This window comes from Rhinoderma darwinii, chromosome 8 (assembly GCF_050947455.1).
Source record: "Rhinoderma darwinii isolate aRhiDar2 chromosome 8, aRhiDar2.hap1, whole genome shotgun sequence".
In the NCBI taxonomy this organism is placed as follows: domain Eukaryota; kingdom Metazoa; phylum Chordata; class Amphibia; order Anura; family Rhinodermatidae; genus Rhinoderma; species Rhinoderma darwinii.
In genome coordinates, this window is record NC_134694.1 from 19,113,822 (window position 1) to 19,138,337 (window position 24,516).

A 24,516-nucleotide genomic window follows, 5' to 3' on the forward strand; every position below is an offset into this window, starting at 1 on the left:
CGGAAACGCTGCGATTCCACCGCAAAAGTTGCAACACATGGCTTTCTGATGCGGGTTTTGCAACAGAAAAGCAACAAAAACGCAGCATAAATTGACATACTGCGGATTTAAATTCCGCATTGCAGGTCAAATTATTAACGTTTCCACAGCGTGGGTGTGAGATTTTCTAAATTGCTGCTTCTGTAAATGCTGCGGAATTTCCGCACAGAATTCCGTTGCGGAAATTCCACGTTTACGCTACGTGGGAATCCGGCCTTAGGGCAGATTTTGTGGCAGAAACTATATTCAGATGAATAGAATTCATTTTAATTTGCAGAAATTTTCGCAACAAATCTGCTGCATGTGACCACACCTTCATTGGTCCGAATTCTTTCCAGAAACAATGCCACTCGTGTCCATGGTTTGTGTCTGGTATTGCAGCACAACCCTATTCAAGTGGTTGTGTTCATGAGAACAACCCGTCCATATGCCTTATTTACATCATAGAGTGAGGCCCTCCACCCGGGACTCCCCTTGGGGGTTCTGTGATGGTCGAAGTACGAACCATGGAGGAGTCCAGGGCTCGCGCCCATAACAAAGACTCGTGTCAAACTGCCCTTTCTATATTTTTATTGTATGAGGCAAACACGTTGTGTGTGAACAGCGCTTAAAGGGGCTTTCTCTGATGAAACTGTTCCTTTCAGATTGCAGATACCATAGCACCCCTGGTAAACAGCTGGGGGAAATGTAATATTACATGGACGTGTCGAGTTTGCCAGAGCAGCTTTCCATTTTGAACAATGCAGCGGACCCCCCCCCCCACTCTATGACTTTTGCCAGACGAACCCATGTCATGCCCTGCAGTGAACAGGCTGCATCGGGTGCCCAAGCGCAGAGATATTTTCCCTAAGGCTGGGTTCACACTACCTATTTTCAGGCGTAAACGAGGCGTATTATGCCTCGTTTTACGCCTGAAAATAGGGCTACAATACGTCGGCAAAGGGTATGTTCACACGCTGAGCCAAAAACGTCTTAAAATACGGAGCTGTTTTCAAGGGAAAACAGCACCTGATTTTCAGACGTTTTTTGAGCGACTCACGTTTTTCGCGCCGTTTTTGGAGCTGTTTTCAATAGTCTATGAGAAAACGGCTCCAAAAAAGTCCCAAGAAGTGTCCTGCACTTCTTTTGACGAGGCTGTAATTTTACGCGTCGTCTTTTGATAGCTGTCAAACAACGACGCGTAAATTACAGGTCGTCGGCACAGTACGTCGGCAAACCCATTCAAATGAATGGGCAGATGTTTGCCGACGTATTGGAGCCGTATTTTCAGGCGTAAATCGAGGCATAATACGCCTCGTTTACGCCTGAAAATAGGTCGTGTGAACCCAGCCTACGAAGCAATGCAATACGGCCACCAAAAACGTTCTAAATCATACAGAACGAAAAGAAATGATAGCAGCAAGTACACAGTAAAGTAACAGCACGTTAATAAGGGTACGTTCACACAAAGAGTTTTCAGGCAAACTTTTGGGCGCAAACGCCTCAAAAAACACTAGCTAAACATCTGCCCATTGAATTCAATGGTAAAAACGATGTTCAGTTCAGACAGGGCATTTTTTTACACCAGTTTAAAAAAAACAAAACAGAATGTAAAAAGACGCACCGTAAAAAGAAGGAGCGCGTCACTTCTTGAGACGTTTTTGGAGCGGTTTTTCGTTGTGTCAATGGGAAAACAGCTCCAAAAACCGCTCTAAAGAACGCCTTAAACAAACGTTTTCGGCTACAAAAACGTCTGTTTTCCCTTGAAAACAACTCCGTCATTTTCGCCCGTTTTTGATTTTGCGTGTGAACATAGTTTCAAGGTGAACAAAAAAAAAGTCCTAAAATCCGCAAACGTCTTTAACAGACTGAATCCAACAAAAGCAAGTATAGACAATGGCGAGGAAATGGAGTCGTGAAAATGTATGGCATCTCTTAAAATGGCGCAAAGTTTGATAGGGTACGCGTTTTGCGTTTTCGTGGACCTTTCTCATAGGGTTGACAAAAAAAACACGGAAATTGGCGCATATAATCTTTTGCAAATTTGTAAACGACCAGCTCCAAAATATATACATATTTTTTCAAGTAGAAAGGGGTGTGGTCAGGAAATCGCTTTACAATTTGTACCATTGATGCGTTATTTATTTACGCCAATGCGTACTAGAACTAGAGTAGGAAATAGACACCGCGATATGCTCACGCGACATTTTTAAACAAGGCTCTAGTTTTTCTTAAAGTACAAGTAACGGTATCGGAGCGCCGCCGTCTCTGCGCAGACTACGTGTGTTTATTGGACATTACATAGACATATACATAGAGCCATGCAGAACACGCTAGTATCAGCACCACATCCATCAGCCAACATCTTTGAGGAGAGGGGTGTGTCATGCAGTGGATCCCCTGCCCAGGCCCCTCAATATTCGGCTTTTTCTGGAGGGTCCAGGGCCGCTTTGCTATGAGGGGCTTCAATGACGCACTGTGCAAATAAATGCCAACCCGGCCAGACGTAAAGCGCCTTCCACCGCTACCACCGTAAAATGCCCCACACCATTACGAGGGGAAAAGCAACAGCAACTGACAGTGACATTTTATTCTCCCACTGCCCCGCCCCCCAGGCTGAGGGATTCAACAAAAAACATACACCCTGCGGGGCCCGCCCCCCTCACACACAGGGAGATAATGGCGGGCATTTGGCAAGCGAAAGGGCGGGAAGCGGAAGGGAAAAAGAGGGGACCCAGACCGGCTGAGACCCAGCACTCACAGTCTCTCCTCTCCGCTCGGCGCGGCGGCCATTTTCTAACGGCTCTTCCACAGGCTGAGGAGAGAAGGGCGGGAGAGAAGCGGCGAGGTGACGTCACCGCGCCGAGCCCACCTGCCTCTTCTATTGCCTCTTACTAGCAGTGATGTCAGGGATGGTTCATTGTACAGAGCAAATGGGCGGGGTCAGCAGTGTTCCGCCCGCTGATTTGCGAGAGCCCGCCTCTGTTGAATGGAAACATATGAAAGGGGTGTGGCCTCGATCAAACTTGTGCGTCATAAATGTTGTAGGCTGTGTTGACGCAGTTACTTTGAGGTGGGAACTTGGAGGATGTTCTTGTGTGGTTTGGGTTTCTGTTTGAAAGTATAGCACTATATTTTTCTTGGGGGATGTAAATATAGGAGAGAAGTGTTCTTGTTTTTTACTGTAGAGAAATTCCTTTAAATGTGTATGTCTGGGCATCATAACTTATTGCTTAGGAGCTGTTACTTGCTAGTCAAGGACCCAGGGGGTTATTGGTACTGCCACTAGGTTGTATTTGTGACAACATGTATAAGGGATTTTTCACAATCGACGTTTTCGCCCACATGGCTAGAAGTCAAGTTACTACAATTTGTAGACTACCAGGGTTATGGTATCTGTGGGACCATTGTGGTTGAATATAGTGTTTCTATGTACTTGCAGGTGCCAAAAGTAGCAATGCACAAGTAAAACATTGTAAAACCGTAAAAAATGTAACCTATCCGGCCCAAAGAATCGTACATTGATGGCTTGAATTTTTTTTTAGGCCAAATCCTTGTGATGTAACCTATTGATTCATATGTAGCAAACAGCGGGTTCTGCTACTTGAGAACCCCCGTCTAGGAGCTGAATATGAGGGCCGTGCTACCTTTTTTATTTTATATATATCCACTTAATTGTGGTTGATTTTTGAGATTAGGATTTCTAGGAATAGGCCTAAAAAGGGTTAACCGTGCCCATGATTGTGCCACTAGTTACACATCACAGATTAGGCTTCGTTCACATCTGCGTCGGGACTCCGTTCATGGGTTCAATCTGAGCTTTCCGCCAGGGGAACCTATGAACAGAATCCAAACGGCATCACCATTGATGTCAATGGCGACGAATCAGGTGTAAATGTTTTCCATTTGTCACTGTTGTTTAAAGGGGCTCTCCAATATTTATTTTTTAATCTCTGCAACGCTTCTATATAATAATGTCCCTGCGTATCGTTCTCTCATTTATTTATTTTTATTCTTATTTCCGATTACGCTCCAATGTTTAAATATTGAGGTTTGTTTACCTCTGTTTTTCGTTCAGTTGCTCTTTTCCCGTCATTGTGTTCCCTGGGTGCACCGCTCGTGTCCCAGCATGCAATGCGCTGGCAGCAGAGACTTAAGTTTGATTTTAGTGCGCATGCGTGATTGTAATAAAAATATGTCGGAACGCGTAGGTGCTAGTGTATGAAGACGTCGTACGGAAGAGCCCACGACGGGGACATCACAGATAACGCACTTGTTCAAGCTGAAGACCAGAAGAGGAGCTCGTCCGGAAGTACAGAATGAAGAAGACCAGACGGGCGGTCAGCGGAACAGAAAATTACCGATGCTGGCAGAGTCACGTGACACTACTCGGTAGTAAAAAGACATCTACAGCTTTGAAACGGTAAGTATATTACAAAGATACTCTATTACATACGCATAATGTATTTCATAATTGTTTTTCAAAGGTGGACAACCCCTTTAGGGGTTCCGTCGTTATGACAGAATGGATAGTGCAGTCGACTACGGTATAGATTCCGTCAAAATGACGAAACCTTTACACAACGGTGACAAACGGAAACCATTTGCACCGGATTCGTCACCATTGAAGTCAATGGTGATGGAAAACTGGTTCCCCTGGTGGAAAGATCCGACGGAACCCATGAACGGAGTCCCAACGCAGATGTGAACGAAGCCTAAGGGTATGTTCACACTGCAGCCTCCGTTACGGCTGAAATTACGGAGCTGTTTTCAGGAGAAAACCGCTCCGGAATTTCAGACGTAATGGCATGTGCAGGCATTTTTCGCTGTGTCCATTACGGACGTAATTGGAGCTGCTTTTCTATGGAGTCAATGGAAAATGGCTGCAATTACGTCTCAAGAAGTGACAGGCACTTCTTTGACGTGGGCGTCCTTTTGACAGCGGCGCGTAAAAAAAAATGACCGTCGACACAGAACATCGTAAAGCCCATTCAAATGAATGGGCAGATGTTTGCCGACGCTTTGGAGCCGTATTTTCGGACGTAATTCGAGGTTAAAACGCCCGAATTACGTCCGTAAATAGGGTGTGTGAACCCAGCCTTAGAGGCATCCAACATCTGGCCATAAAGAAATTCAGATAAAAATGCAATAACTAAGTATTTATCATTTCAACAATATGGGGTATATTAACCCCTTAAAGTTCAGGGTCTTTTTTTTTTTTTTTTCATTACCTTACTGATAAGTCACTTAAGTGATTTTACTCATGTTTTAAAAGGTTTTTTTTCCACACTTTTCCACATTATAATATTTTTATTTATTAGTCTGACTTCTTGTTCTTGCTACATTTCTTGAATTTTATTCTGTGATTGGATATTAATATTTTTATTAGCTGTCGTTTTAGATGTTTGAATATTTATTTCTGTACAGATGATATAATGTGATCTGCTTCCTTATAAAAATAATGAGAACCCACTTGCTGATAGTGAAGGACTCCATATGAAGTGGGCATGCCCATGCTTATTTTAATTTCGGATTTGGTGAAGTGTTTTGACGGATACTTCCTTACGGATTGTTATAGTACGTGACTGCCAATGTTCAGTAATTCAATATGGTGGCAGTGAAGTCTTATATGGTCTTACAGGCTATGAATATTTTTAGGCCTCTTTCACACAGGGTTTGCGTGCTTGAAACTGCATGTAAAAATGCGGGCGTTTTTTAAATGTAACATTTGTATAGAGAAGCTAATGAGAGAAAAAGTTAGAAAAAACGCCATACCCAGAGCATGCTGCCTTTCTAAGTGATATCTGGCCGCTGCTTTTTTGAACTAGAAAAACTCCGCAAATGCTGTGTGTGAATCCAGCCTTTAGACCCCGTGCACACGATCGTAGTTTTTATCCGTAAATACAGATCCGTAATTACGGATAATCTCCGGACCCATTCATTTCTATAGGCCACGGACACCTTTCCGTATATTTACGAATGTGTACGGGCCGTAGAAATGATCTGAAAAATATAGAACATGTCCTATTCTTGTCCACAATTTCGTCACAGACTCCAAGGAAATGGCGCCTGAGCGATCGTGTGACCTTTTCAAGGGTTTGGGTCATGTTAGTGACATAATTTGTAGCCCCTTTTTCTTTGCGGATCCGTAAATACAGATTCACTGCGGACCGTATTTGCAGACAGCGTGCCAGATATGCAGATGACTACAGATCCGTATTTGCCATCAGTAAAAAAAACACTACAGTCGTGTAAGCAGATAGCAGGTTAATATGTCAGATTAATATATTGTCTATCTGAAGGTTTTGGCCGTAGAGAGTTGTAATTACATTACCAATAATCCATGCTGTATGACTTGGGCCTCGTATCACTGTAAAACACTGGATGATTGGATTTTTATGTGCTTGCAGTACTGGTGGGGTGATGGATTATAACTGTTTATTGGATAAACTTGAAGGACAAAGGATTTTGCACAGCATTTATTTATTTTTTGTTAAAGGGTATGTACATCATTGAAACAATTTAAAAAAAAAAAAATGTTGCCTTTTTTTTTATTTTTATTGCTCCAACTGAAGCAACTTTGCAAATCGCTTTATTAAAAATATCCTACCGTTTTCGGTTTATATCTCCTGTGCAGACCGATGTGTCTCTATGGTTACAGACTACAAACAACGCCTGTGTAGTCTGACCCTCTGTTACTCTCTCTTCTTTCTGACCCAACTTCTTGCTAAACTTTTTAATTTGTATAAGCAGGTAGGGGACAGATGGCTGCAGGATCAGACTACACATAGGGTTTATTTCTTGTCTGTAACACAGAAGTCTGCATAGGAACTTTAGACACAAAACGATGTGATACTATTAATCATAATTGCATATTTGCAAAATTTCTTCAGTTTTTCTTAATTTTAGAAGCATTTGGAGCAATGGAAAAAAAATGATGCAAAGGTGGACATTTCCTTTAATTAAAGTGACATTTCTTCTTTTCAGCCACTGGAATGATTATATTAAGGAATTGCATAACTAGCAATTCCCCAGTGTAATGTTAGTATTGGAATCTATCCTTTTGCAGGTAAGAGCAATTCATATTCATTTTTAAAATCTCTGCTGTTGCTTTGCAGGGGACATCATTGCGATAAGGTTTCAAATCTTACAATTGGCATCTATCAGGGCAGGGCTAACACGGCCTGTCGTGATGGGCATCCCGTGTCATTGTCCGCACCTGTATAGTGGGCAGCAGTGAGGTATTGGAAATTCTCGGCAGCCCAGGGATCGGGTTATAATAACTTTTCAGTATTTAATGTCAATTGGACTATGCTGTAGTAACCAATCATTATTTTGCTTAAAAGAAAAATACAATAAAACAAATTAGAAGAAAGCCCTGTTGTTTCTAGTACTTTTATTTCCAGTACATCCCTCATGACAGCACTACAGGAGGTTGCCCTCTTGACCTCTGTAGGGACAGGAAGACAGAGAGGTTAAAAGGCCCCTCCCACCACCCACTTGCCAGTGTTCTTCCTGTCCCCACAAGGGTCAGGAGCAGAGAGCGTCGCTCCTGTATTAGTGCAGGAAAAAACTCGGGCAGGGGGCAAGATCGGGGGGTCCGTGCACTCCCCCTTCTCTTCCCCCTAAAGCCCAGGCTAACACCCCTCATACGACGGGTCCCTTAGCTCCCTCCCTAAGACACCTACCGGAGGAATCCTAGGCAGGGTTCTGGTAGTGTGTGGGGGCTGGGGTTTCCCAAGCAGGCTTCGGCCGGACCGCGGACCAGGCGGGGACCGGCAGCTCCATAGGCATGGACGCACCGGCAGGGATCCTCGCTGCACCGCATAGCAAGCCTTAGCGCCGGCTATGGCGGCTGCACTCCAGGTACACGCTGGACGAATAGCCGACCGGATATGACGTCGGGCTACTTCCGGTCCGCGGCCATCTTGGAAGGCGGGAAATTCAAAACGCCCGCATTTAAAGGGACACGCACAGGTATGTAGTTAGAGCTGATAACTCTAACTTGGATTTATTTTTTGTGGTTTGCATATTGCATTGCCTGTTACCTGTCGCGATATGGAACTTCCTCGTCCTGATGGAACACCAGATATGTCCCAGGGTCACGTGAGTCTCACCCTTGGGGAAGGGTATGACCCCTTATGTATGTACACCATACTTTACCTACCTTCTGTTTTCTCTAGGAAAAAGATTTCTCTCAGAGACAAACTGATAAAAAGAAGGTTAAAAAATGTGCGACTTGTGCAAAAAAATTGCCAGAGTCCCATAAAAAACAATTGTGTCAGGATTGTATTGCCAAAATACTAAAGGAGGAACAACCAACGTTCATGTCCGAACTTAGGACTATGATTCGTGAGGAAGTGGGTCAGTCAGTAGCCTCCCTCGCCCCTCCGCAAGAAACTCCCTCACACTCCCGGGCAAAAAGACCACGGATTGAAGTGGATCAAAAATATTGGCCTCCTTCTCAGGGGTCGGACTCTGAACAGGAGTGCTATTACCTATCGGAAGATGAGTTAGAAGAAAGAGACGAACTCTTACCTTCAACTTCTTCCACTCAAGAGAAAAAAAAAAATTTTCTTCTCTTCCGAGATGTCTGATACCCTAATTCAAGCAATACGGGAAACTATGGATATTCCCGAAGTGGACCAACCACATACCATCCAGGATGAGATGTTTGGAGGTCTAACGGGAAAGAAAACAAGGGTTTTTCCGGTAAACGAAAATCTTAAAAGAATGGTGACAACTGAATGGGAAGATTCAGAAAAAAGGCTCTTCATTTCAAGAGATTTTAAGAACAGACTTCTCTTTGATCCAGAGGACACTAAGCCTTGGGATGAAATCCCAAAAGTAGATGTCCCAGTCGCCAGGGTTGCTAAAAAAACCGCAATCCCCTTTGAAGATTCCTCTCAGTTGAGGGACGCCATGGACCGAAAGGCAGACGGACTACTAAAAAGAGCGTGGGAATCTTCCTCTGCCTTGATCTCAACTAATATCGCGGCCACATCAGTAGCAAGAGCAATGTTCATATGGCTAAACCAGCTAGAGACCCATCTGATGATGAAGACATCACGACAAGAGCTACTAGAATCTCTACCGTTACTAAAAATGGCAACCGGATTCTTGGTAGACGCTTCAGCAGAATCTATTAGATTTGCTGCCAGGAATGGGGCTCTCTCAAATGCTGCTAGAAGAGCATTATGGCTCAAAATGTGGTCAGGAGATACTAAGTCCAAAAACAAGTTGTGTTCTATCCCATTTACAGGGTCTCTGATGTTCGGTCCTCTCCTTGATAACATACTGGAGAGTGCAACAGATAGAAAAAAGGGGTTTCCTGAAGAGAAACCAAAAAAACCCCCTCAATTTGGAAGATTTCGCCAACAGAGGGATCCTACTTCACAGAACTACAGCGGGAAAGGGAAGTCCGGTCGCTGGAGTTACCCCAAAGGGAAAAGGGGTCGAGGATATCTCCTTAACCCAAATAATTCATTCCAGCCCTCAAAGCAATGACGCCAAGAGTGTGGGGGGAAGACTCCTACAATTTTATCCCGAATGGTCGAGAATAACCCAGAACCCCTGGGTTCTAAAGATAATAGAAGAAGGATACAAAATAGAATTTTCCTCCATTCCTCCAGAGAAATTCCTAATAACCCAGTACCAAGCAAAAGATCTTCATCAGGTACTTATCCAGGACGTCCAGAAATTACTCAGATTGAGAGCCATTTCCCCAGTTCCCCACAACGAGATATGCAAGGGCCACTATTCGAAAATCTTCTTGGTCAAAAAACCAGATGGTTCCTACAGGACAATAATCAACCTGAAGTTCCTAAACAAATGGGTGAATTATCGGAAATTCAAGATGGAGTCTATCAGATCGACTATTCCTCTAATAAGGGAAGAGGCATCAATGTGTACGATCGATTTAAAGGATGCGTATTATCACGTTCCTATCCACCCCGCGTACCAGAGATTCCTCAGATTCGCAATTCAGGACGGTCCTTCCATTCTCCACTTCCAGTTTGTCTGCCTCCCCTTCGGCCTTTCCTCCGCCCCCAGAATTTTTACAAAAATTATGGCAGAGATCATGGCATTCATAAGAAGTCAAGGTATAGTAATTATCCCATATCTAGACGACTTCTTGTTGACGGCAGATACTCCGGCTATCTTAGTCAGTCATCGGTCACAGGTTCTTTCCCTACTACAAGAATTGGGATGGATAATCAACTTTCAGAAGTCGAGTCTTCCTCCCCAGAAACAGAAGGTCTTCTTAGGAGTACTGCTAGACTCCTCCCTTCAACATTCCTTCCTCCCAAGAGAGAAACAAATACTCCTACTGGCAGAAGTAAGAAAATTTTGGGGGAAAGACGCCTGTTCCATAAGGGAATGTATGCGGATGTTGGGAATGATGACATCTTGCATCCAATCTATTCCATGGAGCCAATTTCACTCCAGACCCTTACAGAATCTGATCTTGTCCCGGTGGGATCGAAAACAAAACTCCCTGAATTTAAAAATGCAAATTTCCGAGACTGTGAAATCATCTCTCCTGTGGTGGCTCTGCACAAGCAACATAGACAAGGGAGTCCCCTGGAGAACTTCTCCTTATGTAGTGATTACCACAGATGCCAGCAAACACGGCTGGGGGTCAGTAATCCAAGACCAACACTTTCAGGGCACATGGACTGGTCAAATGAAGATGATGTCTTCAAACTTCAAAGAACTAAGAGCTGTATGGGAGACACTTATAAGAGCTTCACCCACCATAAAAGGGAAGCATATAAGAATTTTATCGGACAACACGACAGCAGTGTCCTTTCTTCGCCATCAAGGGGGAACAAGACACACTCTTCTTCAGGGCCTCTCTGCACAAATTTTCAGTTGGGCAGAAGAAAACGTTCTATCAGTCACGGCAGTCCACCTAAAAGGCTCAGAGAACCTATCAGCAGATTTCCTGAGTCGGGAAAAAGTAGACCCAGGAGAATGGTCCCTAAACAAGGAAGTCTTTCGTTGCCTAACCCGAAATTGGGGTTATCCACAAATAGACCTGTTTGCCACGAGGAAAAACACTCAAGTAGAGACATTCTTCTCCCTAAATCTCAGAGACAACCCATTGGGAGTAGATGCATTGTCCCAACACTGGGACATGGATCTGGCCTATGCCTTTCCTCCGTTTCCTCTAATACCAATGGTATTAAGAAAAATCCAGGAAGATTTGACAAAGCTCATCATTATTCTTCCCTATTGGCCGAAAAGAAGTTGGTTTCCAATCGTACAATACCTAGCGTTGGAAGATCCTATCATGCTCCCAGTCAAGGAGAATCTTCTCTCCCAGGGTCCCTTATTCTTCCAGGGAATAGAGACTCTGAAATTGTCAGCCTGGATCCTGAAAGGCAGATCTTGAGGAACCACGGTCTGTCAGACGAGGTAATTTCAACTATCTTATCAAGTCATAAAGAAGTTACCTCAAAAATCTATCAAAAGATTTGGAAGAAATTCTGTTCCTGGCATGGAATCCCAGGACCAGATCCCTTTTCTCCCAACATTGCAAAAATTCTAGATTTTTTACAATCGGGATTCAAAAAAGGACTTAGCCCTAGTACCTTAAAGGTACAGATTTCAGCCTTAGGTAATTTTTTTAACACTCCTCTGGCTGAACATCGGTGGATCAGAAGATTCACCCAAGCGGTCTCTAAACTGAAACCTTCCCTAAAGAAATCAGTTCCTACCTGGGATTTGAATGTGGTGTTAACGACTCTTTGTGAGCCCCCCTTTGAGCCGCTCGACAAAATTAGTATGCATTTTTTAACTCTAAAAGCTGCATTCTTAGTCGCTATTACTTCAGCAAGAAGGATTGGAGAAATCCAATCTCTATCAATCATAGAACCGTACCTAAAAGTACAAGAGGATAAGATCATCCTAAAGCTGGATCCCTCATTTATTCCAAAGGTATCTACCGCTTTCCATAGAGAACAAGAAATAATTCTACCTTCCTTTTATCCAGATCCAAAAGACCAACAAGAAGAAAAATTCCATTGCCTGGATGTCAGGCGAACAATTCTTCAGTATCTGGATAGAACCTCCTCCTGGAGACGAGATAAAAATCTATTTGTCCTATTCGGGGGAAAGAATAGAGGAAAGAAAGCCTCAAAAGGCTCTCTAGCGAGATGGGTAAAAACCACCATACAAGAAGCCTACAAGTCCCAAGGACTATGTGCCCCACAAGGCATCAGAGCCCATTCAACAAGGGCAGTCTCAGCATCCTGGGCAGAAAGAAGAGAAGCCTCTATTGACCAAATCTGCAAAGCTGCCACTTGGTCAAGCCATCATACGTTTTACAAACATTATAGACTCGATGTGCTGTCCGATACGGATTTAAGTTTTGGACGGAAAGTCCTCCAATCCATAGTCCCGCCCTGAGCATTATAATCTGGTATTGCTCCTGTAGTGCTGTCATGAGGGATGTACTGGAAAATAGCAATTAGACCTACCGGTAATTGTATTTCCAGGAATCCATCATGACAGCACCATTATATTCCCTCCCTTATTGAATTCTGATTTGTGCATTTAACATGTCAGTTATTATCCCTAGAAATAAAATAGGGTTGCATCCATCCTGGTGTAGTAATTGAAAAACACTGGCAAGTGGGTGGTGGGAGGGGCCTTTTAACCTCTCTGTCTTCCTGTCCCTACAGAGGTCAAGAGGGCAACCTCCTGTAGTGCTGTCATGATGGATTCCTGGAAATACAATTACCGGTAGGTCTAATTGCTATTTTCATGAATGCATATGACGGCTAACATGTAACAACTTGATTTCTTAAATAAAAATAAATTGTATCTTAGGCCAGGTTCATACAGGACAATCTTGATGCATTTTTTATAGTACATGCCGGGAGACTGGAGTGATCCATTCTAAGGGGGAAGAGTATAGAGGAAAGACTTGTGCATTTACGTTTTTTGTATCAATTTCTTGTCTAGGTTACAAAACTGTGCCATGTAAACCGGGCTTTATGTACCAAAACCAGTGATGTTCATAGGTGAAAATGCACTATGAATATTGAAGTATAATTACGCATTTTACAAAAAAGATATCTAATAAAAATACAACCAATCCTTTTTCTTTACAAATGTGGTCAAACTGGAGGGGGCATCCTCCCTGTGTGGCATGTTCAATTCCAGAGAGAGTAGCATTGCAGAAGGGTGAAAGTTTGCACCATGTCATGGTAAAATATGGCATTTCTCCACAGCGGCATACACAGAATAGAGGGGGCACCATGGCAAAGATGTAGTGCTGGGTTTTGCCACCCAGGACAGAAGAGTCTGGTGTTTGTTCTACCTCCACATCCAGTCCTATGACCCTTTGGGCAATTCCCTATCCCTTTGTTTGCCTTCATGAGAGGGCAGTACTGCAAAGGTTCTTTCCAATAATAGAAAAGAAGATGAGGAAAACCAAGACTAGGACCCCTCTTGCCAAGGGCCCAAAGCAGCAGCTACAAATAAGCTAAGCAGCAGTACTCAATGCCAAGTAGCAGCAGCAGCAAAGAAAATAGGATTTTATGGTGTATAAAAGAATAGATAACCTGTGATTCTAATGTAATTTTACTCCTCTATAGCTCCCTTGTACGGCTACATCTTGATTATGGATTCTCTTTTGGGCTCCACAATGTATAAAGGACTTTACAAAAGACCAGGGAACATTGATTGCGTGTGGAAGAAAGATGTTTCAGCCATAAATATGGGAAAGGGTTCTTTGCAGTTAGAGTAATCAAACTATGGAATGCCTTACCTCAAGAGCTAGTAATGGCAGATACTATGTCAGGCTACCTGTTTATCTACTGACGAATGGCACTGAGCGTTATAACTAATCTAGCAATGAATGACGTGTATTTGAGAAAGGTTGTACTGAATGGACCTGTGCATTTTTTCAACCTATGTAACCATGTAAACAATGTGTGTGTGTGTATATTATATTACAATATATTGTCATTTTTAACGAGAATTTTGCTCTTTATTGCAGATCGGGTTCACAGGGTATTTTGCACTTTGTTTTACATTTAACTTACGTAGTGTTAGGGATCTGCCAGGTACTACGTCTAGGTATACTCCTGGGATTAATCAATCCACACCTGAGGCCAGACCTGTTAGACTGACACCGTCTCCCACCAACCAGGGTGGCAGGCTCAGGAGTGGGAGAGCCTATCGCGGCCTGGTCAGTCGGAGTTAGCTCCGCCCCCTGTCCTTTATTACCTGCCGTGTTCTCTTCCTCAGTGCTTGTAATTCTTCTGGATTTCTGGCCCCACTGCTGCTTGCTCCAGCCTGCTTCTGCCGTGCTTCTGCCTTGCTGCAGTTCCGCTTAACCTGCTTCGCTTTGCCCCTGGCTTGCTTCCTTCTCCGTGCTCACGTTGGTATACTCCACTTCATCCTGGTCCTGACTATTCATTCACCGCTCCGTTTCCTCGCGGCGTTCCGTGGGCTACAGCCCCTTCCCTTGCGTGTTCCCTGTTTGTTCTCCCGTGCACTTAGACAGCGTAGGGACCGCCGCCCAGTTGTACCCCGTCGCCTAGGGCGGGTCGTTGCAAGTAGGCAGGGACAGGGCGGTGGGTAGATTAGGGCTCACTTTCCCTTCACCTCCTTCCTGCCATTACACGTAGAACGACATTTCAGATATACTGAATATTCATATCTCCTTATATTATTTTTTTTTACATGTTTTTGGGTGTCTTTTTTGTGTAATCAGAATAGAAGGCATATTTAAATTCAGCACTTTTTATGAGATTTTAAATTTGCAAACTATTGTCTGTCGGGTTCTTAATTTTTTGTTTCGTATAGGACCCAGCTAACTTATTATTTAAAGCCACAAGTCATTCTAATTTACTTGTTTCATTTAGGGCTTATTCACTTCTACGTATTAGGGCTCCTTGCGGGAGACGTATATTTAGTGCCAAAATTAGATGAGATCTCATTATGGGAATATAGTTAAAACCTTTACCAAGTGTCACGGTGATATTGCATCGTGGTGCCATTGACTTCTATTGTAAAATTAACAGGATCCATTTGGATCCTGTTCTTCAACAGGGCAGAAATAAGGAGCCTACATTGTTTTTGTGTCCTGTTGCATCCTGTTTTAAGGGTAAATCCCCCCCCCCCCCAAAAAAAAAAACAAAAAAACAACCCAGTACCTTTTAACAGTATCCGAAAATGTAGTGTGAACCTAGCCTAGGCCCTTCTACTTTAATGCCCAGCTCTGGTAGATTCCTTGGCCTGAGACAGTCAATGGGGCAGATCTACGATTGGTATTGCGCCAGAAATCTGGCCTAAGTTGCACCTTCTATTTGGTGCAAATCATTGTAGACAAATTCATCAATGAAATGAGACAAAAAGAACAGATGTTTGCGCTCGTCTGACAAGGGAGCAAGGCTTAGTGGAAAAGGGGGCATATCTTAAAATGCGCTAATCTGTGTCAAAATTTTGATGCATAAAAATGGTTTAAAGTTAGCCAAATAAGAGGTGGTATAAAGTTAGACAAGTGTCTGAAGTTGCGCCAAATTTATAATCCAGCATGAGCCACTGTGATAAATTTGGCGCAGTCTACGTTTAAGATGTATGAATTTAGGACCGTATTAGTAAATATGACCCATTGTGTGTAGTGTGCTATACAGTGACATTTAGGCTATGTTCACACGGGGTATTTTGCCGAGTTTTTTGACGCGGAAACCGCGTCGCAAAACTCGGCAAAAACGGCCCGAGAACGCCTCCCATTGATTTCAATGGGAGGCGTCGGTGTCTTTTTCCCGCGAGCAGTAAAACTGCTTCGCGGGAAAAAGAAGCGACATGCCCTATCTTCGGGCGCTTCCGCCTGTGACCTCCCATTGACTTCAATGGGAGGCAGGAGAAAGCGTATTTCTCGCTGTCTTATGCCCGCGGCGCTCAATGGCCGCGGGCGAAAAACGGCGTGCAGGGAGAGGAATATCTGCCTCAAAGTTCCAAACGGAATTTTGAGGCAGATATTCCTCCCCCAAAATACTCCGTGTGAACATAGCCTTAAAGCAACAGCAATTTCTTAACATATAGTTAGGATCAGAATTGCACCCTAAAGCGATGGGAAAATTACAGTAATACAACAGGGAATTAGGGGGAATTTAAATGCCAACAGATTAAGGCTTCGTTTACATCTGCATAAGGGCTCCATTTAGGGGTTCCATTGGAGCTTTCCATCATGAGAACCCATGAATGGATGTCACGGCGCGGGGTGTGGACCCACTGGGCCGTATCGCGTAGCGGGATAGCAGCTGGCCAACTAGGTACAAAACAATGTCTATAGTCCAGAACGGGTACCTGAGGCAATGTAGACAGTAGCGGAGACACAACTTGACTCTCACTGTAGATAGCTAGTAGATGCAGTGGAAGACACGACTTCACTCTCACTGTAGATGGCTAGTAGATGAAGTGGAAGACACGACTTCACTCTCACTGTAGATACGAAAGCACGGAACACAGAGTACAGGCAGCAGGAACGGGTAACACTGGGAACTGGAAAACACTGGGAGACCATCTACAAGACAAACTTTAGGTATACAACAAAGCTCAGGCAAGGATCAAGTGGGCAGAGCCCTTTTTATAGTCCAGCAGCATTCTGGGCTAATACTGATGATAGACAGCTGGACGTGTACTAGCCCTTTAAGGCCGCGCGCGCCTTGCGGGAACAAGTCACAGAACCCGGAAGTGAGTGCCGGTATCTCCCTGGAGGGAGATACCGCCGGGAACACAGACGTCACTGTGGAACCCTGACGGAACACTTGATTTCAATGGTGACGGATCCGGTGCAAATAGTTTCCGTTTGTCTCCGTTGTGCAAGGGTTCCATCGTTTTGACTAAGGCGATACCGTAGTCTACTGTGATATTGCTTTCGTCAAAACAACGGAACCCTTGCACAACAGTGACAAATGGAATCCATTTGCATTGGATCCGTCACCATTGAAGTGAATTGTGATGCTATGGTTTCTATTTGTTTGTCAGGGTTCTGTTCATGGGTTCCCCTGACGGAAAGCTCAGACCCCTGAACGGAGCCCTGACGCAGATGTGAACGAAGCCTAACAGACCACAAGTGGCAAATTTACTATTTTCTTTAGAAATTTAACTTGTTTTCTAAATACTACAAAAAACAAATCTGATATTAACATAATGTGATTTGCAATTTACTAATACATTTGCTTAGGCTAAGTTCACACTACCGTTAAGGGGGTTTTACACAGGACGATTATTGGGCAGACGAGCGTTTATATAACGCTCGTTGCCGATAATTGCCCTGTGTAAACTGGGGAACAATCAGCAGATGAATGAGCAAACACTCGATCATCTGCTGGTCGTATAGTTTTAATAAAGTGAAATATTTTCATTGTTGGCAGCACATCTCGCTGTGTAGACAGGGAGACGCTGCCGACATGATAATAATGTATGGGGACGAGCGATCGGAGTAACGACTGCTCGTTCTCATCCATAGGTCCGTGTGACAGGAGCAAGCGAGCGCTGATCATCGATGTCTCGTTGATCGGCGCTCGCTGCACTGGCCGCTTATCGGCCGATGTAAAAGGGCCTGTACTTTCCGTTTAGCTCTCTGCCGTCAGAGGAAGAGATTATCAAAAGCTTAAACGGAAAGCAACGCTCCCATTAGAATTACAATTGCTTTCAATGGTAATTCTTTTGTTTCAGTTGCATTCGGTTCGCTTGTTTTTCACAGTAGCAAAAGTTCTGCAGACTGCACTTTTGCTTCCATGAAAAAAAATAGAAACCTAGCGAGCGGAAAGCAACTGAAACAAAAGAATTACCATTGAAATCAATTGTAATTCTAATGTGAGCGTTGCTTTCCGTTTAAGCTTTTGATCATCTCTTGACTGAAGAGAGCTAAACGGAAAGTACGGTAGTGTGAACTTAGCCTTAGATTTCTGAAAATTGGAGCTGCATTTAAAGACGATGTACACCGTTGAAATCGTTGTTTTGTTCTTTTAATAAAAATGTCTATCAGTGTGATTGGTACAACTTTCAAAATACTTTTTATTAAAAACTTGTGACTTTTTGAGATCCAGTAATACACAGCAGACACCCGTGGCGTATGGAGAGGGATCAGCCCGTGAGCCCTCTCCATACCCCCCCCCCCTACAGACTATGATGTATAGTTACATGTTGTTAAGGGCTTAATGGGAGTCCCCAGCAGGAACCCATTCTTTGGATCGGCCGGGTTCTCAGTGGTTGGTGCTGACCATCAAATGGAAAATAGACACTCAGCGCCAACCCCGTTCACAGGTTGTGTGGTTTTGCAGTTCAGCCCCATTCTCCTCAATTCTGCAGATGTGCTGTTTCTGGAAGAAAGCAGCCATGTTTTTCTAATCCTGGATAATCCCTTTAAGGAAACCTTGCACATGAAGCCATTTTCAATAAAAGGTCAGCACCACCCCATTCCTGGGATTGGTGAGAGCTGCAGAGGCCAAATCTCAACAGGTCTAACTTCTATGATGTTTTAACTCCTATTTTACTGGGCAGATGATACATAAGTATGGCTAGGTATAGTTATTATCAGATCACTTCAAAATACCCTGTGATACAGTACATAACCGACAAGGGGGTATTTGTACCATCTGCTTTAGCATTTATCACCGGTAAGTGATTTAGAGAGTGGCACTTTTTAACTATGTCTATGATATGATATATGAACGGTGATTCTCATTTGCTTGCAAATCGCAGAAACAGAAAAAAGCGGAGGCAAGGAAAGTGCATCTGGATCTGGCAGTGACGTAGATTCACCTTGGGATCTGAGACGAGCTTTTAAATCGGAGGCAGGAGCTTAGGGTGATTATGTATTCCATTGCCAACTAAAAGCAGGACACCAGAGCGCTGAGAAAACAGTTTTGAAGACCTCATGCAAATAGACCAGACAAAGTAGTGGAATACTACGATAACCAGGGTGTCATCTGGGGTCTCTAACTTCAGCCTCTGAATAATAGCTTAATTTACAAAAGGGTAACACAGACCTTTTTTTTTTTATTTTTATTTTTTTTTTTTAAAGCGGGATCCAGGGATACAAAGACCCTTGTAAATTTAAGTTCAAAATAAGAGGCATAACTTGAAGCTCCTGGGTCCTAATGCAAAATATGTAACAGGCCCCCCACGTACCATGTGCCCTTTATAATGCTGGTGTCTTTCTGAGTGGCAAAGTAGCCCGGGTGCGACTTCTACCCCTGCAACCCCTATAGCTATGCTCCTGATTATATTTACTTTTTCAATCTCTCACCATTACCCCACCGCTGCTGCTCGGGGTCCCCCATTGAATCTCTGTTTATAGGCCTGCCTAATGAAGTCAGGGGCCTGTCAATCATGGCCTGCTTTGGGGACCATGTCGTCCTGGTGATTGACTTTTATTGCAAAAAAACATATACTGTAGCATTTATGTTTATTTGCAGTATTGAATTGTAGTATAGCAACCTACATTACTCTTAAAAGTTATCCTGATGTAAACCTCTCAAACCTATGTCTAAAGGAAAGGACACTATGGCAGAGGTTTGGCCCATTAGAAGCTTTTGAGTCCATGTATTGTATATGTTTATATGGTTGTAGAAGCCTTAGAATGTTGAGGCCATAATATTACATTTATGTTAAAGCTTTTAATTTAGTGAAATTTTATGCTTACAGAATTAGTTTTGTTATACAAAATGTATCGTTATTTAATTGGCCCTGTTCACACGGAGTATTTTGCAGGCAGATTTTGACCTGCCTGCAGAACGCTTGCCGCATTTTTCGTGGCGTTTCTTGCCTGCGGTCATGAATAATGCTCTCTAGGCCACTGGAGACCATACATGAATAATGCCCTCTAGGCCAGTGGAGACCATACCTGTATAATACTCTATAGGCCAGTGGAGAGCATACCTGTATAACACTCTCTAGGCCAGCGAAGGCCATACCTGTATAACACTCTCTAGGTCAGTGGAGACCATACCTGTATAATACTCTCTAGGCCAGTGGAGAGCATACCTGTATAACACTCTCTAGGCCAGCGGAGACCATACCTGTATAACACTCTCTAGGTCAGTAGAGACCATACATGAATAATGCTCTCTATGCCAGTGGAGACCATACATGAATAATACTCTCTAGGCCAGTGGAGACCATACCTGTATAATACGCTCTAGGCCAGTGGAGACCATACCTGTATAATACGCTCTAGGCCAGTGGAGACCATACCTGTATAATACGCTCTAGGCCAGTGGAGACCATACCTGTATAATACTCTCTAGGCCAGTGGAGACCATACCTGTATAATACGCTCTAGGCCAGTGGAGACCATACCTGTATAACACTCTCTAGGCCAGCAGAGACCATACCTGTATAATACTCTCTAGGCCCGTGGAGACCATACCTGTATAACACTCTCTAGGTCAGTGGAGACCATACCTGTATAATACTCTCTAGGCCAGTGGAGAGCATACCTGTATAACACTCTCTAGGCCAGCGGAGACCATACCTGTATAACACTCTAGGCCAGCGGAGACCATACCTGTATAACACTCTCTAGGTCAGTAGAGACCATACCTGTATAATACTCTCTAGGCCCGTGGAGACCATACCTGTATAATACTCTCTAGGCCAGTGGAGACCATACCGGTATAATACTCTCTAGGCCAGCGGAGACCATACCTGAATAATGCTCTCTGGACCAGTGGAGACCATACCTGTATAATACTCTCTAGGCCAGTGGAGACCATACCTGTATAATACGCTCTAGGCCAGTGGAGACCATACCTGTATAATACGCTCTAGGCCAGTGGAGACTATACCTGTATAATACTCTCTAGGCCAGTGGAGACCATACCTGTATAATACGCTCTAGGCCAGTGGAGACCATACCTGTATAACACTCTCTAGGCCAGCAGAGACCATACCTGTATAATACTCTCTAGGCCAGTGGAGACCATACCTGTATAATACTCTAGGCCAGTGGAGACCATACCTGTATAATACGCTCTAGGCCAGTGGAGACCATACCTGTATAATACGCTCTAGGCCAGTGGAGACCATACCTGTATAACACTCTCTAGGCCAGCAGAGACAATACCTGTATAATACGCTCTAGGCCAGCAGAGACCATACCTGTATAATACGCTCTAGGCCAGTGGAGACCATACCTGTATAATACGCTCTAGGCCAGTGGAGACCATACCTGTATAACACTCTCTAGGCCAGCGGAGACCATACCTGTATAACACTCTAGGCCAGCGGAGACCATACCTGTATAACACTCTCTAGGTCAGTAGAGACCATACCTGTATAATACTCTCTAGGCCCGTGGAGACCATACCTGTATAATACTCTCTAGGCCAGTGGAGACCATACCGGTATAATACTCTCTAGGCCAGCGGAGACCATACCTGAATAATGCTCTCTGGACCAGTGGAGACCATACCTGTATAATACTCTCTAGGCCAGTGGAGACCATACCTGTATAATACGCTCTAGGCCAGTGGAGACCATACCTGTATAATACGCTCTAGGCCAGTGGAGACTATACCTGTATAATACTCTCTAGGCCAGTGGAGACCATACCTGTATAATACGCTCTAGGCCAGTGGAGACCATACCTGTATAACACTCTCTAGGCCAGCAGAGACCATACCTGTATAATACTCTCTAGGCCAGTGGAGACCATACCTGTATAATACTCTAGGCCAGTGGAGACCATACCTGTATAATACGCTCTAGGCCAGTGGAGACCATACCTGTATAATACGCTCTAGGCCAGTGGAGACCATACCTGTATAACACTCTCTAGGCCAGCAGAGACCATACCTGTATAATACGCTCTAGGCCAGCAGAGACCATACCTGTATAATACGCTCTAGGCCAGTGGAGACCATACCTGTATAATACGCTCTAGGCCAGTGGAGACCATACCTGTATAACACTCTCTAGGCCAGCAGAGACCATACCTGTATAATACGCTCTAGGCCAGTGGAGACCATACATGAATAATGCTCTCTAGGCCTGTGAAGACGCATGCTTTGGGCAAATCGGCCAAAGTGGAATAAATAATGAAGTGATACTTAGTGATCGTAGTGGTGAAGGTTTTTCATTTTAACCTGGAAGTGCCGGTAAACATCATTTTTTTTTCCGCTTTCACGTTAGAAGCGATTCGTATAGCCGCTCTAACCCCTTTCACACAGAAATATTCAAGCTGACCAGGGAAACATTCAGTTGGAAGCTGCGGTAATCTATAAATCATGCTTTTATTACATTGTAACATACTCCATTCCACACTGAACACATTCTTAGCAATATACAGCACATTACATGTGAATGAGGTTTTAAAAATCCACCAGAACATTGAGGGCATGCCGCAAATTTTCTAATTCCACATCATGTCAATTCTGACGCAGATTTCAACCTTTTGCAATGCAGTCCAAATCCACAACTGAAAAAGCTAGCAGCATGAAAACTCAGCTGAAGGCCTTATTCACACCAACGTGTGCGTTTTGCGTGCGCAAAAAACGAAATGCGTTTTGCGTGCGCAAAAAACGCCGTGTTTTTTGCGCGTTGCAGTTCCGTGTGTCATCAGTGTTTGCTGCGTGGCTGCGTGATTTTCACGCATATGCCATGCTTATGACACTCGGTTTTGATGTTTAGCAAAAGTAATGAAGGAAGTGCTTTTATTTTTTCCTTCATTTATTGATCTACTGTTGTGCGAATCACGCGCAACACACGGAAGTGCTTCCGTGTGCCGTGTGCGATTTTTCACGCACCAATTGACTTCAATGGATGCGTGATGCACGAAAAACGGCCAAGTATAGGACATGTCGTGAGTTTTACGCAGCGGACACGCTGCGTGAAAATCACGGACTGTCTGAACGGCCCCATTCACTAACATAGGTCAGTGCGACGCGCATGATTTTCACGCGCGTATCACGGACGTTAAACACGTTTGTGTGAATAAGGCCTAAGTATTTAATTTTACTGCAGCACCATCACAGGGGAAATTAAGCATTGCACAATGCCCATTCATATCAATGGGTTATGTGTAATGCTGGACAGGTCCTCCAGAGTGACAGACGCTCCTTGTAGCAACTCTCCACTGTGACAAGGAGATAGGTTCCTAAACATAGGACCCCCCTCAGAATTTCCTAATAGGGTATATTAAAATTGATTTTTTAAACTGGACAATCCCTTTAACAATACTATGGAACTGCTTGCAATCATGTTTCCTTCCTTACTAACCCATTACCAGTCTTTGCATGCTTACAATGCATCACAGCTCAAGAAAGAAGAAAATATAGGTATATGACAATTTTTCTGACTGCTGCGTATACAGCTTTTACTATAAAAAAAACAACCTATAGGTTGTTGCATCATAATAGCAATACATTCTGACCCAACAGACTGCTTAGTAATGTAAGCCTATAGTGCCACCTAGTGTACATGCAAGCAAACCCGCTGTAGAGAAAATGGTAGCGGTTTCATTACAATCTAAGTTCAGCTTTGGTTATCCAGAATATATTGGGGCAATAGCTAAAATACCAATTCCATAATTTTGTGTCATCGTCCGAAACATATCCTTTAATCACAGATCCTATGTAAGCAATTCCCTAATATAATAAGGCAGAGATGAACCTACACTTTCAGTGCGGCAGGTTAGGCTGTGTTCACATATGCGTTGGAGCATGCAAAATAAAGCTTAATCAATGTATAAATAAAAAGTTCTAAAACTTTCTAATTTACTTTGGGGCAGATTTATTAAGACTGACGTCTTACACGCCAGTCTAAAAAAAAACAAAAACGGGCATTAGAGTACCAAATTTATAAAAATGCGCTCTCCTCTTAATAAATTTGGTGCATTTTGGACTGTCCTACACTCAGAAAAATAAACTCTACACCTGCTATGACCAAGTCCTGGTAAAACCACCCACTTTTGGCTGCACTTTTACTGAGAAAAGTAAAAAATGTTTGCTCAAATATAGCGTCTATCATGATTTGCGACCTTTTTAAGCCACAAAACATTTAATTCCTCCCTTTGCGTTTCAAATCCTCAGTTTTTCAAGATCTTTGTTTACTTTCAGTGAATGAGAACACTTGTTCACATTCAGAGGCGGCAAACCCATACATACCTAGTACTGCTCCCAGCCGAGAACTGGATACAATTGTATCAGTTTAGACAATGGAATGTGAGCTAAACAGCCTGGACTCCAGACTGATACATTGTAGCAAAATACCAGAGATATTTGTGAAGCCGCTGATGTATTCAGCTCACATAGGATAGACTAGACTTGATACAATTGTATCCACTTCTCAGCTGAGAGCAGGGCTAAATAGCCATGGAATTGCAGCTTTTGGATGGAGTGTTTTCATTCACTGATGGCAAACACATATCTTGAAAATGGTATGGAATTGAAACATGAAGTATATTATAAAGTTGTAAAATGTTTCATTTATACAAATTACATAAAACCAGAAAACCCTTTTAAGAGC

At 43.5% G+C, this 24,516-nt stretch overlaps 1 protein-coding gene and 1 long non-coding RNA gene across 2 annotated transcripts in view; one reads left to right on the forward strand and one right to left on the reverse strand.

The window, feature by feature from the left end:
• Positions 1–3,010, reverse strand: part of MECP2 (methyl-CpG binding protein 2) — a 44,139-nt gene extending 41,129 nt beyond the window's left edge. The window contains exon 1 of the mRNA XM_075835432.1: positions 2,780–3,010. Within this exon, the coding sequence (XP_075691547.1) occupies positions 2,780–2,811 (32 nt within the window). The 5' untranslated portion in view covers positions 2,812–3,010. The remainder of the gene's footprint in view (positions 1–2,779) is intronic.
• LOC142659360 (uncharacterized) lies at positions 2,997–19,339 on the forward strand. Its single transcript, XR_012850314.1, has 4 exons — positions 2,997–3,091; positions 4,230–4,441; positions 7,006–7,087; positions 18,751–19,339. It is a non-coding gene; the product is annotated as an uncharacterized LOC142659360 (long non-coding RNA).
• Positions 19,340–24,516: the final 5,177 nt, after the last annotated feature.